This window comes from Nesoenas mayeri, assembly GCF_963082525.1.
Source record: "Nesoenas mayeri genome assembly, chromosome: 6".
NCBI classification, from domain to species: Eukaryota; Metazoa; Chordata; class Aves; order Columbiformes; family Columbidae; genus Nesoenas; species Nesoenas mayeri.
This window is the reverse complement of record NC_137545.1, coordinates 32,407,229-32,419,948: the sequence shown is the minus strand read 5'-3', so window position 1 is coordinate 32,419,948 and position 12,720 is coordinate 32,407,229. Positions and strand designations below refer to the sequence as shown.

At 42.5% G+C, this 12,720-nt stretch overlaps 1 protein-coding gene across 1 annotated transcript in view; it reads left to right on the top strand.

Annotated features, from left to right (window-relative positions):
• SEMA5B (semaphorin 5B) overlaps positions 1 to 12,720 on the top strand; it is a gene marked incomplete at its 5' end in the record, with an annotated part of 133,026 nt that overhangs the window by 103,221 nt on the left and 17,085 nt on the right. The window contains 7 exons of the mRNA XM_080346504.1: positions 370 to 517; positions 1,876 to 2,101; positions 2,754 to 2,972; positions 4,902 to 5,072; positions 5,948 to 6,097; positions 6,991 to 7,035; positions 10,223 to 10,428. Of these exons, the coding sequence (XP_080202630.1) occupies positions 370 to 517; positions 1,876 to 2,101; positions 2,754 to 2,972; positions 4,902 to 5,072; positions 5,948 to 6,097; positions 6,991 to 7,035; positions 10,223 to 10,428 (1,165 nt within the window). The remainder of the gene's footprint in view (positions 1 to 369; positions 518 to 1,875; positions 2,102 to 2,753; positions 2,973 to 4,901; positions 5,073 to 5,947; positions 6,098 to 6,990; positions 7,036 to 10,222; positions 10,429 to 12,720) is intronic.

Here is a 12,720-nt window from a genome sequence, read left to right as displayed (position 1 = left end):
TTGGCATCCCATTGAAAATATTTACCATCCACTCTCTTCATGACACATGGGCTTCAGCTTATGAGCTCTTTTGTGAATCCAGTGCATAAAAGTTATGAGCTTATAGGTCTTTCAAAAAAACAATCTTAATCATTTACTTCAGCTAGCTTGGTGAGCTCAGTCTGGTTAACCACTCCCCGTTCTGTACAAAGGGCACAGTTCTCTGCCATGAACAGGAATGTTGCTAATCTGTTGTATCAGCCTTCTGCCGGCTTTCTGTGCCTGCATGAATTTCACCCAAATGCAACTTGGAGTCTCTTATTCACCACCATTTTTTCCCTCAATGTGCTGACATGGATGTTTTTTGAACAATGCACTTTCTTCTTTCAGATTCTGTAATGAGAACAGTCCATGTCCATTACCAATTTTTTGGTCTTCATGGGGTCCTTGGAATAAATGTAGTGTGAATTGTGGTGGAGGGATTCATTCAAGGCAGAGGTCCTGTGAAAATGGAAATACATGTCCAGGTTGTGCTGTGGTATGTATTGTTTATTGCCATTGCTGTTGACACTGGGCATCTAGGGACTTGGTATTTAACTCCTCTCTTCATCTTGGTTTTATTTCTCAAGCTAAAAGAAAATTATATCCTCAGCTTTTGCTGGAGAGAATGCTGAAATGAACTGGGAAGCAGAGAAGTGGCGGATTCCCAGAGTCAATGAAATTGGTGTGTTAGTGTGTATGTGTGTGCATGTGTGTGCAAGTACATGCATACACAGGTAAGGACAGATTGGTGTGCAGAACATTTCCTTTAGGCCTCTGTAAGCTCAAATATCAAGTCCTTTACCTGAAAGCATTTTTTTTTTCTTCTGTCCCACTCCCAAGGATGATCCTGTTGAGTCAAGGAAGGCCCTACATGCATTGGAAAGGAGTCTCACTGTCATACTTGAGTAACCAACAGGTCAAACACCTAGTTAACCCATCAGTGAGGCAGTGGCTACGCATTTTCTCTCTTTATTTTCCCTTTCCTATTCTGGCAGCTGTTACATGCAGCTGTTTTAATTAGTTTTATGGAGAGTTTTCTTTCAGTGTAAGCAGATTTGATCTGGAACCTCCCATCTGCTCACAAGCTGTTTGGCATTTACTCTAGAATCATGAAGTCCTGAAGCATTACTTTTCTTTTCCCTCTGCCAGAAAAGACTGGTTTATTTATTTATTTTTAAACAAGGACACAATGTTTGCCACTGGAATTCCTCCCACTAGCGGCGAGAATTGTAAAGACCCCACATCACCCCATCTCCGTCCATCCAGAATGTTGTCTGTACTCAATGGATGTTCTACACCAAGGACGGCAAATGGTTCACAGCCCTCAACAGAGAGTTCAGAAAGCCAATCAAACAAAAGTAGCTGTAAAAAGAGATCATCTAAACCCATCTTAAAACAATAAACTTTTCAAGGAAGAAAGCTAACTGACATTTTGTTCTCATGGGGCTCCTCTAGGCCGACCTGAGAGCAGCATCTCAGGGTCACAGCAGAAAACTTATTTGCTGTTATTATTATCCATTGCCTGAATTATTCTTTTCCCCATAATGCACCAAGCTTTTGAAACCCCACAGGACTCTGAGTCAGCAAGGAAACACAAACCTGAGGGAAACGTAAAAATAGCAAGCATAGTTCACCCTTGAGGTCCACCTGAAGCTATGCACCGCCGCTGCCTCCACAGTCACCACTTTTTGTGCTGTGCCCAGCACAAACTTGTGTCTATGAGGTCAGATAAGGTGGATGGAGATTGTTTTGGATGCAGAGGGTACTGTTTTATTTTCTGGGGTGTAAATAAGTCTGTCAGTTAGGCTGCTGTTGCTTAATAAGTAAGGAGAAAGTGGATTTCCTTCTTGGCAGGAATATAAGACCTGCAACCCAGAGAGCTGCCCAGAGGTGCGCAGGAACACACCCTGGACCCCTTGGATGCCCGTCAACATCACCCAGAATGGTGCCCGCCAGGAGCAGCGCTTTCGCTACACGTGTCGCGCCCAGCTGTCCGATCCTCATGAGCTGCAGTTTGGGAGGAAGAAGACCGAGAGTCGATTCTGCCCCAATGATGGCTCAGCAGTGTGTGATACTGACTGTATGTCTTGCCGGCTCTTGGGGACCATAGGGCAGGTCTAGATTGGGTGGTGGAAAGAGGGTCCTCTCAGAACAACCAGAACCCAATTGTGCCTACATAAGTCTTGGCATGTATGACTAGTATCACTGCAGAATGGCAGGGATGGAAAGAGCCCCTTGACTTAAAAGTCAACACGGTTGTGAGCTCTGTGCTTATGGTAGTGTATAGATTTTTCTTGCTACTGCCAGGCAGAGAACAGGCAAGTAATGAGGGTGTAGAGAAGAAGAGACAAACCATTCTACAGGACAGTGTGTCTTTATGCTTCTTTCTCTCTGGGGGTCTCCTTGTGAATAACCCTTGGGGTTATTCCCTTCACTACTGCTGTGATGCAAGGAGTGTCCTGAGGGCACAGCCTCGACTGCCACAGTTTGCCCAGAAGGGTCATGTATCAAGGTTCTCAGTAGTCTCAGTTTGTGTGTATCCAGATTTCATTTTGTGTCTAGCTTAGCTATAACCCTGTGGAACAAAACTAGGAGTTTTTGCTAAGAGTTTAAACAGAACTTCTTCCCCAGGGCACAAAAATCCTGATTTTACCAATGAGCTGAAGCCCTTTTTAAAAGACCAACAACTGATTGATTTTTATCATGTGGTATCTTTTTTGTTTTCCTCAAAGCTCTTGTTGATGACCTCCTCAAGACTGGTAAGACCTCTGCACGGATTATCAATGGGGGATGGTCCTTTTGGGGAGCCTGGTCTTCCTGTTCCAGGGACTGTGAGTTGGGCTTTAGGACCAGGAAGAGAACATGCACAAATCCTGAGCCTAAAAATGGTGGCTTGCCCTGCGTGGGGTCAGCGATGGAGTACCAGGACTGCAATCCACATCCCTGCCCAGGTAACTATGATCATTTTGATCATCTTCCTGAGTGAAATTCAGAGGTGTTCTTCCCCATCTTAATGGCTGAGCCACAAAAAAAAAAAAATCAGTATTTCCAAGCTGCCTTTTTTTTTTTTTTTTTAAATTTGGGGGTTTTAACTTTTTTTTTTTTTTTTTTTTTTAATTTGGGGGGGTTTCCCTTTTTTTTTTTTTTTTTTTTAAGCTATTGTAATGACCCATATATGTGATCTTTAGTGCTATGATTTACATTTCACCTAGGCTCAGAGTATAGTACAGCCACATCCTCTGGAGAAAATAGTGTTGTGGCTTGTCTAGTAACTTTTGGCTTCAAGAAGGTTTGATGCTCCATCCAGTGGAGGTCATTGTGGTGCATCTGCACCTAGATGAGGAAATAGACTTAATAAATGTGGCTTAATACTGTGTTGAGATGCTTGATGTGGCGGTTCTTCTTGTGAACACTTGTTTCTTCCCCCTCTCCTGCTTACGTATTGTTCTTGCGATGGGCATCTACTCTTGACATCAGTTACCATTTCCTGCACAGCCAGCAGGGAGTATTCTTGCCTGGTTTCCTGGTTTTCGAGTTTGTCCTCATGTTTATGTTGCACTCCTGGTCCAGAATAGTAATAATAGACCGTTGACTACTGTGTTCTCTCTCACTTATCCTCCTTCTTGCTCTGTAATAACTATCTAAACTAAATTTAAGTGATCTTACACAAATTACCTTGCCTCTTTGCAGTTCTAGGAATTACCTACCTCTGGCATTATAGTTTGTGGCCTGCACTTGAAAATGCTCTATTATAGTAGTATTATTATTATTCTAAAATTCAATAAAAAGATAAAATTCCAATGCAGATAGGAAAATATGATCAGAATGTGCAGCAAGAGCATAGCAAGAGTGTCAAATATTGCACTCTATGGCCTATAAAAAGAAAATAACTCTAGCACTATAAAGGCAGCTATTAGTACTATTTTGGAAGCTCTCAGTGGCTTTTCACTAATGTCTGTGCCCTTCTTCTGTGCTGTTTTCTCCCCTTGGACACTATGATGTTTTACGATCTGTTCTGAGTGCATGATTACTATTTCTCTGTGTCTCCTTCCTTCCCTGCCTCACTCAATGTGTATACACAAATCCTGGGTTTATCTTGCACTAAGTCATCAGGTTATTATCTTCTGAAATAATGGCATGTGGACCTGCAAATCAGGCAGTCTAGTAACCCGACAGAGGGGGTGGGAATTAGGGGTCTTAAGTCCCTCCCTAGTTTTACTATTAACGGGTTGTGGGGCTGTGCTCTGAGTTTCTGTTTTCTGAAGGCTGGGACTAGAGGACTTGGGACCCCCACAGAAGGGTGCTGTGTATAAACTCCACTTAGGTTGTACAGCACTCTTTCCCAAAAAAATCTGATGTTGATGTAGACGAAGTGTCAGTGGACAATATAATAGTAGTGTCAAGTCTGTTTTATAAAAAGAAATATGATGGGATAGAAATAGAAATAGAAATAGAAATGAATAGAATAGAATAGAGTAGAATAGAATAGAATAGAATAGAATAGACTAGACTAGACTAGACTAGACTAGACTAGAATAGAATAGAATAGAATAGAATAGAATAGAATAGAATAGAATAGAATAGAATAGAATATTCCAGTGACTACGCTAAATAATGGTTTCTATTTTGGCACCTCATGATGCAGGGTCTTTTCGGGCATACACTTCATTCTACATCTGCAGAGTGCAGCACACTCGTACCCTCTCTTGATATGAAGATTTTGTTGTCAGACCCAAATGTCCTGGGGTGCAAGAAATTGCTAGCTAGTCTGGGCAGGGTGGGTCTGGAAGTTGAGATACTGGGGCTCTTCAGCTTTGTCACAGTGAGAAGAGTAACCAATGGCATCTACCTCTCTCTCCTTGATTTTCAATGTCCTTCAGTGAAAGGCTCATGGTCTTGCTGGACTCCTTGGTCTCACTGCTCAGCAACCTGCGGAGGAGGACACTACCAGCGCACGCGGACTTGCACCAATCCAGCTCCGTCCAGCGGAGAGGATATCTGCATTGGTCTGCACACTGAGGAGGCCCTTTGCAACACGCACCCCTGTGAAGGTAGCCGGTTCTTGTCCCTGCTCCACCTGGCTTGGATGGTGGTGGAAGCAAGGCACATCTGCAAAATGTTTAAAAAATAAATCAGAAACACCACCAGTTAGAAGCTTTTCTGTTCATTCAGTAAATGTCTATTGAGCCAGAGAAATTCAACTGCAGTATTCAACTGCAATGTATCATGTTTCTCTTTACCTCTTTACTAGCCTATGCTCTGGACAGGCAAAACCTTGTTAATGGCTGATCCATTTAAAGTAATTGAAAAAGCAGGAGCTTGGTTCTTCAGTGTGGAAGCTTAAAATACAAACAAAATGAGTCCTGAAGCATCAGTCTGTAAGGTTCCTGAAGGGACAATCCTTCCTTTTTCTTTCAGATGAGCATGTGCTACAGCTCAGAGGACAGGGTTTAGTCCTGTGCTGGTTTTGAACTGCCTGTGTGTATTGCTGACACAGTGCAGGCTGATTCCTGCCCATAGGGACATCAGCAAAACTAGTTGCTACAACTTGTGCTGGCTGTCAGGGTGCCCCTGGGAGGCCACCTCAAAATTTGAACTCCTCGTGCAACATTGCCCCGTCTAGCTCCTTGTACATCGTAACCAAAGAGCAGATATAGGAGCTTTTAAGACTCTGTGCTGTGCAGTTCTCCACCTAAGGGCTGTTTCAGTCTGTATGAAGAGAACTACAGCCTGACAAGTAGGGTATGATGTTTGTACTGCTATTTGAAATGAGAAAATTAAACCCCCTAAAGACCTCTGGAATAGATGTGTGAAAAAGGCCCGGGCCAGGATCTAGACATCCTTTAGCATGAGGAAAGTTCTCTACAAGGGATCCTTTTCCTTCTTGATGATGTTGTCATTGTGTTTTCCTGATATGGCATTTCAGGTGGCTGGTCAGAGTGGTCGGAGTGGAGCCTGTGTAATGAAGAAGGCATGCAGTACCGCAGCCGTTATTGCGAGGTACACAGCCCAGACTCTTCTCAGTGCGTCGGAAACAGCACGCAATACCAAGATTGCCTGTATAATGAAATTCCTGGTATGTACAGTGTCATCAAGGAGGGAGAGGGTGGTCCAATTCAGGAGAGCAGCTCGTGCCCAGACTGTAAAGATACACTGAGATTTTCTCTAGTATAAATTGGTTTTGGATGCTTCTAGAAAAACAAGCAAACAAACAAACATGTTATAAAATCCCTTGTGGAAGGCACAGGATAACTGGCATTCCTTTAAGGCAGCTTAGCTTTTCTTTAAAACAGAATTACCTAGTTCCATAATAAGTAAATAGTATTGCTTCACCTGAATTGAAGCTTTTAACTTTGCATAGTTCATCTTAGGCTGAGTTATAAAAATTATGTCTGTTTTCAGTATGAGCATGGGCAACAGAAGGTCCTTAAGTACAGGTATCAAAAGAGCAAAGAAATAAGGTGAGGATGATGGAGAAAATTGGTATGTGAAGTGGGGACATTAATCAAAGGTCTAACAGAGTGACACTGTGGATGGATAGATGGTCTTCAACATCTTCCACTCTGTGTTTTGTGGATATTGAATCTTTCAGGCAAATATGTTATATGGCTCTACACTGAATAACACCTTTCCACATGTCCTTTTATGGACTACAGTGCCGTGACTTAAAAAAGTGAAATCTCTCGGCAATGGTACTCTTCTTTTTCATGGTTTTCTCAGCTTTCTTATTTTCCCTAAATCAAAAAAACTAGAGAGCGATCAGGTAACAGTACTGTAACTCTCAGGTCTTTGGAGATGTTTTGTTGCATGTGTTTCACACTCTGAGCTTATCATTCAATTTAGAGAGACTCTCAGCTTGCTGCAGAACACATGAGCATCTTCTTGTGTCTGGAGCACAGGGGGTTTAATTACTGAAAGAAGTAACGTGATGGCAAAATGATGACTTTCTCCAATCTTCTCTCTGTTTAGTGATCCTCCCAGCCTCCAGCATTGATGAGAGCACAAACTGTGGAGGTAGGGTACCATTAACTATATATCTTATTTTTATCTTAACCTGGCTTCTTTTCTCCCTATGCAACCAAACCATTAATCTATACAGCTCATATCCCACTGATAGCCTTAATTCCACTGGAGTCTTGCTGTCTGAGTCAGACTGGAGGAATGTATTGCATGTCCAATTGTCAGTTCCAAGATTTTTATTTATTTTGGGGTTTGGGCTGGCCACTGAGGGTCATTAATTACCAAGGAGCACATTGCTGGATTCTCTACCTACAGGGTAAATGGTGCAGGAGAAAGGAAGAGATATTCCTCATTACACCACTGTAAGCCTCCAGCTGTTTGGAGGCAGGTGTTTTTAAATAACCTATAAAGATTGGAGTGAACAGGGTCTCTTAGATCCTTTCCTGATATAGGACAAGATTAGAGTTTATACTTGTTCTCCAAGCACTTCCTTTCATTCAAGTCCTCACCTCTCACAGAAGTTGCCTTCTTTCTGCATGTAACTTGGAAAGATCCAGTCATTAGTGTCACTTTTCCACTGCCCCAGGACCCCCTATGATAAAAATGTAGACTGAGGAAAATGGCAGTTCCTTTGACATTTTAAAATGCTAGTTTCACACTAATGACCATGTCAATTCCTGCTAGCATCACATCCTTGCTTTCCTGAAATCTAGATGATCTGCAGGCTGCCAAAATCTCTTGTCCCTGTGGAGATCGTGGCAAAAAAAACCAAGGCATGCGACCCATGGCATGGAAATGTGGCCTCTCCATTTGTGACAGCAAAATAGCATCTCTTGTCACTTCCCTTATCATTATTAAATTAATTATCAAATTAATCAATGGAATTAAGATTTCAGCACCTGCAATGTAACAGTTGACTTTCTGCATCACTCCTCCCTCAGAGGGTGCAAGGTACCTACCTTGGTTCAAGAACTCCTCACTAGGGCTTGCACTCTGCTGTTATGAACTACATCCACATGTCCTTCGTTCTCCACCACCATTGTATTTGCTGTTGCAATCTACATTTAACCATAGCTAATATCATTTATTACTTAGTGCTCCACAATATTTGGCAGAGAAGACAATCAATAGAAATTCTGTTGATGCATCTCAGAAAATCTATATTTTCTAAATGATGAACCAGAAAGCTTCCCCCCTAGGGATTCAGATGCTGCAAACAAAATAATTTGGTTTTTTTCCCTAAGATACAGCTAAAAGTAACCTGAAAAATCAGATGGGTCTTTCAAAGGTGAGAGGGAAATGTAAGAGAGCTTTATATTTTAGAAAAGATTTCCTACTGTAGTGAATTGGTAAATGTAGCAGTGAAATGAAACATTCACTGCAATATAACCAAAGCTGGACAGGAGGAGAATGTGACAGTGTCATGTGGCATATACTGTGTTTTAGCTCTCATGAGTGATGTGATATAAAGCAGGCAGAGGTTTTTAGAAAAAAAAATGTCTTTTTGGAACAATCTTGTAACATTTAGTAGGAAATGATCATCTTTCTGCTGCTTTTTGGATGATCATCCAAAACACAATAGAAAGTGGTAATTCTGCAATAGAATTTTACAGTGTGGTTTAAAAAATAATGTAGCTCGTCAGTCGAATAAATTCTGTATGTTCCTTACTGTAATTATGATTGAAGTGCATTATTTTGCTGTAGAACTCCACTAGTTTTGTCCTTTTTAAACTCAGGAGGATATTTTTAAACTACAGATTAGAGGAGAGCAGTAGACTAATGGGCAGAATTCTCCATTTGAAAAGCATATCGGTTAAAATGTAAGATGACACCAAAAAAATGCACACCGTGATCAGACTAAGAATGAAGCTCATTTAAAGCCACTCTCTGAGTAGTCCCTTCCATTTCTCTGCACACATTCAAGGCAACACAGCAGTCTGTCCAAATGAATTGGCTTTTTAAGTGTTATGGGAATTTTACCACTGCGGTCACTGCTGAGCCGATGTGGCTGTCCCCTGGGAGACCTGGCCTGCAGGGCAGCAGCTGGGGTCACCCCCCAGGCACTAGGGCCCCTGTCATTCCTGTTTCACAGGTGATAGAGGAAAGGCAGTAGATTTTGGAGCCATCATCACTCCCCGCTGCACGTAGCAGAAGACAAGGGGGCCATAAAGTTTTGCCATCCAAGATTGCCTCTGGTTGCTTCATTAACTTGGTGACTGTAAAGTTCGCTGCTGTTTGTTCTGTTGTAAGTGGAGATCTGATGGTGGTTGGTTTTACCCTGTGGGTCAAAGTCTCTGAGGTGAGGGAGGAATGAGGAGCACTGTTTGATTTCGTGTTCCCCCTGCCAGCTGGAGTTGTGAGTCAGGTACCTCCCAGCATGGGGATGTACAACTACGGCTCCTTGCAGAGGTCAGCGCTGAGCGTGGAGGGTGCTGCTGCGAACCCGCGTGGAGACATCTCTGCAGGAGGCTTTTATAGTCCGAGGGCTTTCTGTTTGAAATATTTGTACTGTAGCTACCCTGCTGGCACCTGCCTGCAGCTTGCTTCCTATCTTTGCAGGTTGTGGAGAAAGCAAACAAAGAAGTGTTTTTCAAACAGTTCCCCCCTTTCCTTTTGTCCACCTTATCTTTCTCATTCCCCTGAGGACCCCTATTTCACTGCTGGCCGTACAAATACATCTCAGAGGTAGTGCAAACATGGCCAAGGCAATGCCACCCCATGAATAAGCAAGAATGCTGAGCACATTTGGATTACATGGGGGAGGAATGTGTAACTCCCCCAGCCCACATCCAGTCCCACAGGCATTTTGGGCAGCCGACAAAAAGGGCTTTTCCCTCCCTTCCCCTTCCAAGAAACACTGAGCATTTTATCCCCTTTTTTCCGCGACACGTACATGCTTTGGAATCCATTAATGTGCATTGTTTGTACGGCTCATTTCTTTAGCTGTCAGCTTAACATAATGTTTACTTTCAATATCAATAGACGGGAGAGAGGAGAGACAGGGAGGGAGCTTTGAGAAAACAATGCATGAACCCGTTAAACTGCACAGGCAGAGCTGCAGTGGGGAGACTGATTTGCAGGAAGATTATGTCAGTTTATGTTAGAACGTAAGACTCAGGCTTTAACAGCTTATTAATGTTGATCCCGAGATGTCATAGCTCTGATTTGCACCTGTGGTCTTGTCGGGAGAGGGAAAAAGGCTGTTCTTTTAAAATAGCATCTCTTGTCACTTCCCTTGCAGGTTTTAGTCTCATTCATCTGATTGCCACTGGGGTCTCCTGTTTCTTCGGCTCTAGCCTCTTAACATTTGTGATTTACGTGTACTGTCAGCGCTGTCAGAGGCAGTCCCAGGAGTCGACTGTTATCCACCCAACCACTCCCAACCACCTCCATTACAAGGGCAACACAACCCCCAAGAATGAGAAGTACACTCCTATGGAGTTCAAGGTAGGGTACTTGAGAAATACCACAATCGACTTGATATTGTTTGAACAAGTTCTGTATTTATGTCATGGTTGGAATTGGGTAGGTTTGTGCTTCTGTGCCCAGCTGTTGGCATGGCACGTGGGGCTGAAGGGGCATTTGTCTGTACTGTCACAAAGGGGTTAAAAAGTCCCATTACTGCAATGGGATTTTGTTCTGTTTCATAGTCCCGATGAATGCCAGACTGGCAAATACATATCAAAGTACTCCAGCCCATTCTAACTATCGTGTGCATACAAATTTTCCTTTAAGAAGTCAGTAAGAGCTCAGTTTGGTGCATTGTTAGCACGTGGTAAGAGGAAATGGAGGGGAGGAAGAATAAAAATGGAAACTTCGTTAGACAAATAGCTGGGAAAATACTTATTGGTAGGATAAGATTCTGGAAATGTTTTGGGAACTCTCAAAATGGAATGAATGAGAAAGCAGTGAGGGTTCTGCTCCCTCTGTCAGTCCTGGACAGAACTTAGCCCAGGCAGCCATGGCGAATATAATGATAGCAGCAGAACTGGGAGTTGAAGCCCTAGGAGAAGATGAGTGTTGAGTGGCATACTCTGTTGGCATGTCTGCTTGCTAAAAAGAACATCACCCGTTGTCTGAGCAAATAGGACTAAGGGTGCAAAACCAAAATGCTGAGACAGTAGCGCATCATTGTATTTGATCATCAATCTCCAGATGAAGTGTGTGATCAGCAACATGAGCAGTGGGATAGGTGAAGGTCCTTCATGTCACCACAGGAGGAACAGCCCGCCTGAAGTCACTTGAATAGTGTGGAGCATTATTTGTGACATGAACACAAAACAGAAGGAAACCCTGCAGCTGCTTGCTCCTCCAGATAGCTCTGTGCTGTTGACGTTTTGATTGTCTGTTTCTGCTGATCTGGCCCGGCTTCTGACTGAGACCCAGCAATATGATCAACAGTGGGACTGTTGCCAAGGCCTAAATTCCCTGGGTGTTGGGGGCTGTTTCTACGTAGGGATTTTTTAATGCTGGGCACAGGATGATGCCTGATACATGGCCATGATTTGTAATGTGAATACGCATCAGACCTAAGAGCTTGCATCAAATCATTTGAAAAGAGTCAATGTTGTTTTGGTGTTTTAAAGGAAAACAGTTTGAACTGGAAAATAACAGACCAGTTTGGCAATAAGTATGTGCTGAATTCCTCATGTTGGGCATTGCAGCACCTCAGAGGATCCTGCTGCCTATAAATGCAGTCTCGAAAACACCTTTCCTAGTAGCATAGAGTTGCATAGAGTTTAATAAGGGGGCAGCCTCATAATGCGAGTCAGCATGGATTTGTGGAAAGTAAATCATGTCAAGCAAATTGGATTCCTTTTTTAAATTAAATAAATATTGATCTAGATGGGAGGGAAGCAGCAGACATATTGGGATTTTCAGAGGCTTTTAACAAAGTTTCACAGGATGTATTATTCTACACACTCTGCATATATGGCTTAGGTAATAAATTATTAAGACAGGTAAAGAACTGGGACCTGATCCTGGAAACTTCAAACTATGAGAGTAATCCTTCCAGTTATGTGAGCAGTTGTGGTAAAGTCAATAGGAAGACCCAGATGAGAAAAGCTTGCGGAATAAAGAGATGTTTCTTATATAGCAAGCAAAAAAAAAGAATAGAAAAGAGACAAATTTATTTTTGTGACCAAAAGCAGGTAGTTACAGGGTTGGTTTTGTGTTAACATTTTCTTCATTATTTATGTTAAGCTATTGTATGGTATCAGATGATGCTAAAATAGGAGCAATGGTTAAAATTTGGAAGGATGAAGTTGTTCGCAGAATGATCTTGGTCAATCGGGTAAATGGAATATGAAATGCAATATGTGTATACTGAGTAGTGCGGTGGAGTAGAATTAATAATAAAGCTAAGCAAAGTTTGAAATAGCAGCAGATTAATAAATGTAGTGTCGGGAGGGAGCTGACCTCTTTGATAGATCCATCTCTGAGTACTTGATCTAGTGTGTAGTAACAGCGAGCAGCTGTTAGAATCTTCTTTCGAGGGACATAAAGAACGTGGGCATTAGATCAGGTTTTGAAAACTCTAGTTTATTTAAAGGAAAGCATTAGGTAACTGGGACTGTATGAGTTAGGCTGTGGGGAGAAAGGACTTGGACATGAGGAGAGATAGACCAGATGGGGCTTATTTATAGAATGTTAGGAAGTGAAAGAGTTCAAGTACATAAATCTGCAGTCATTGGACAGACCAAAACTAAATGTTTAGGAGCAAGGGGCTACTTGCTG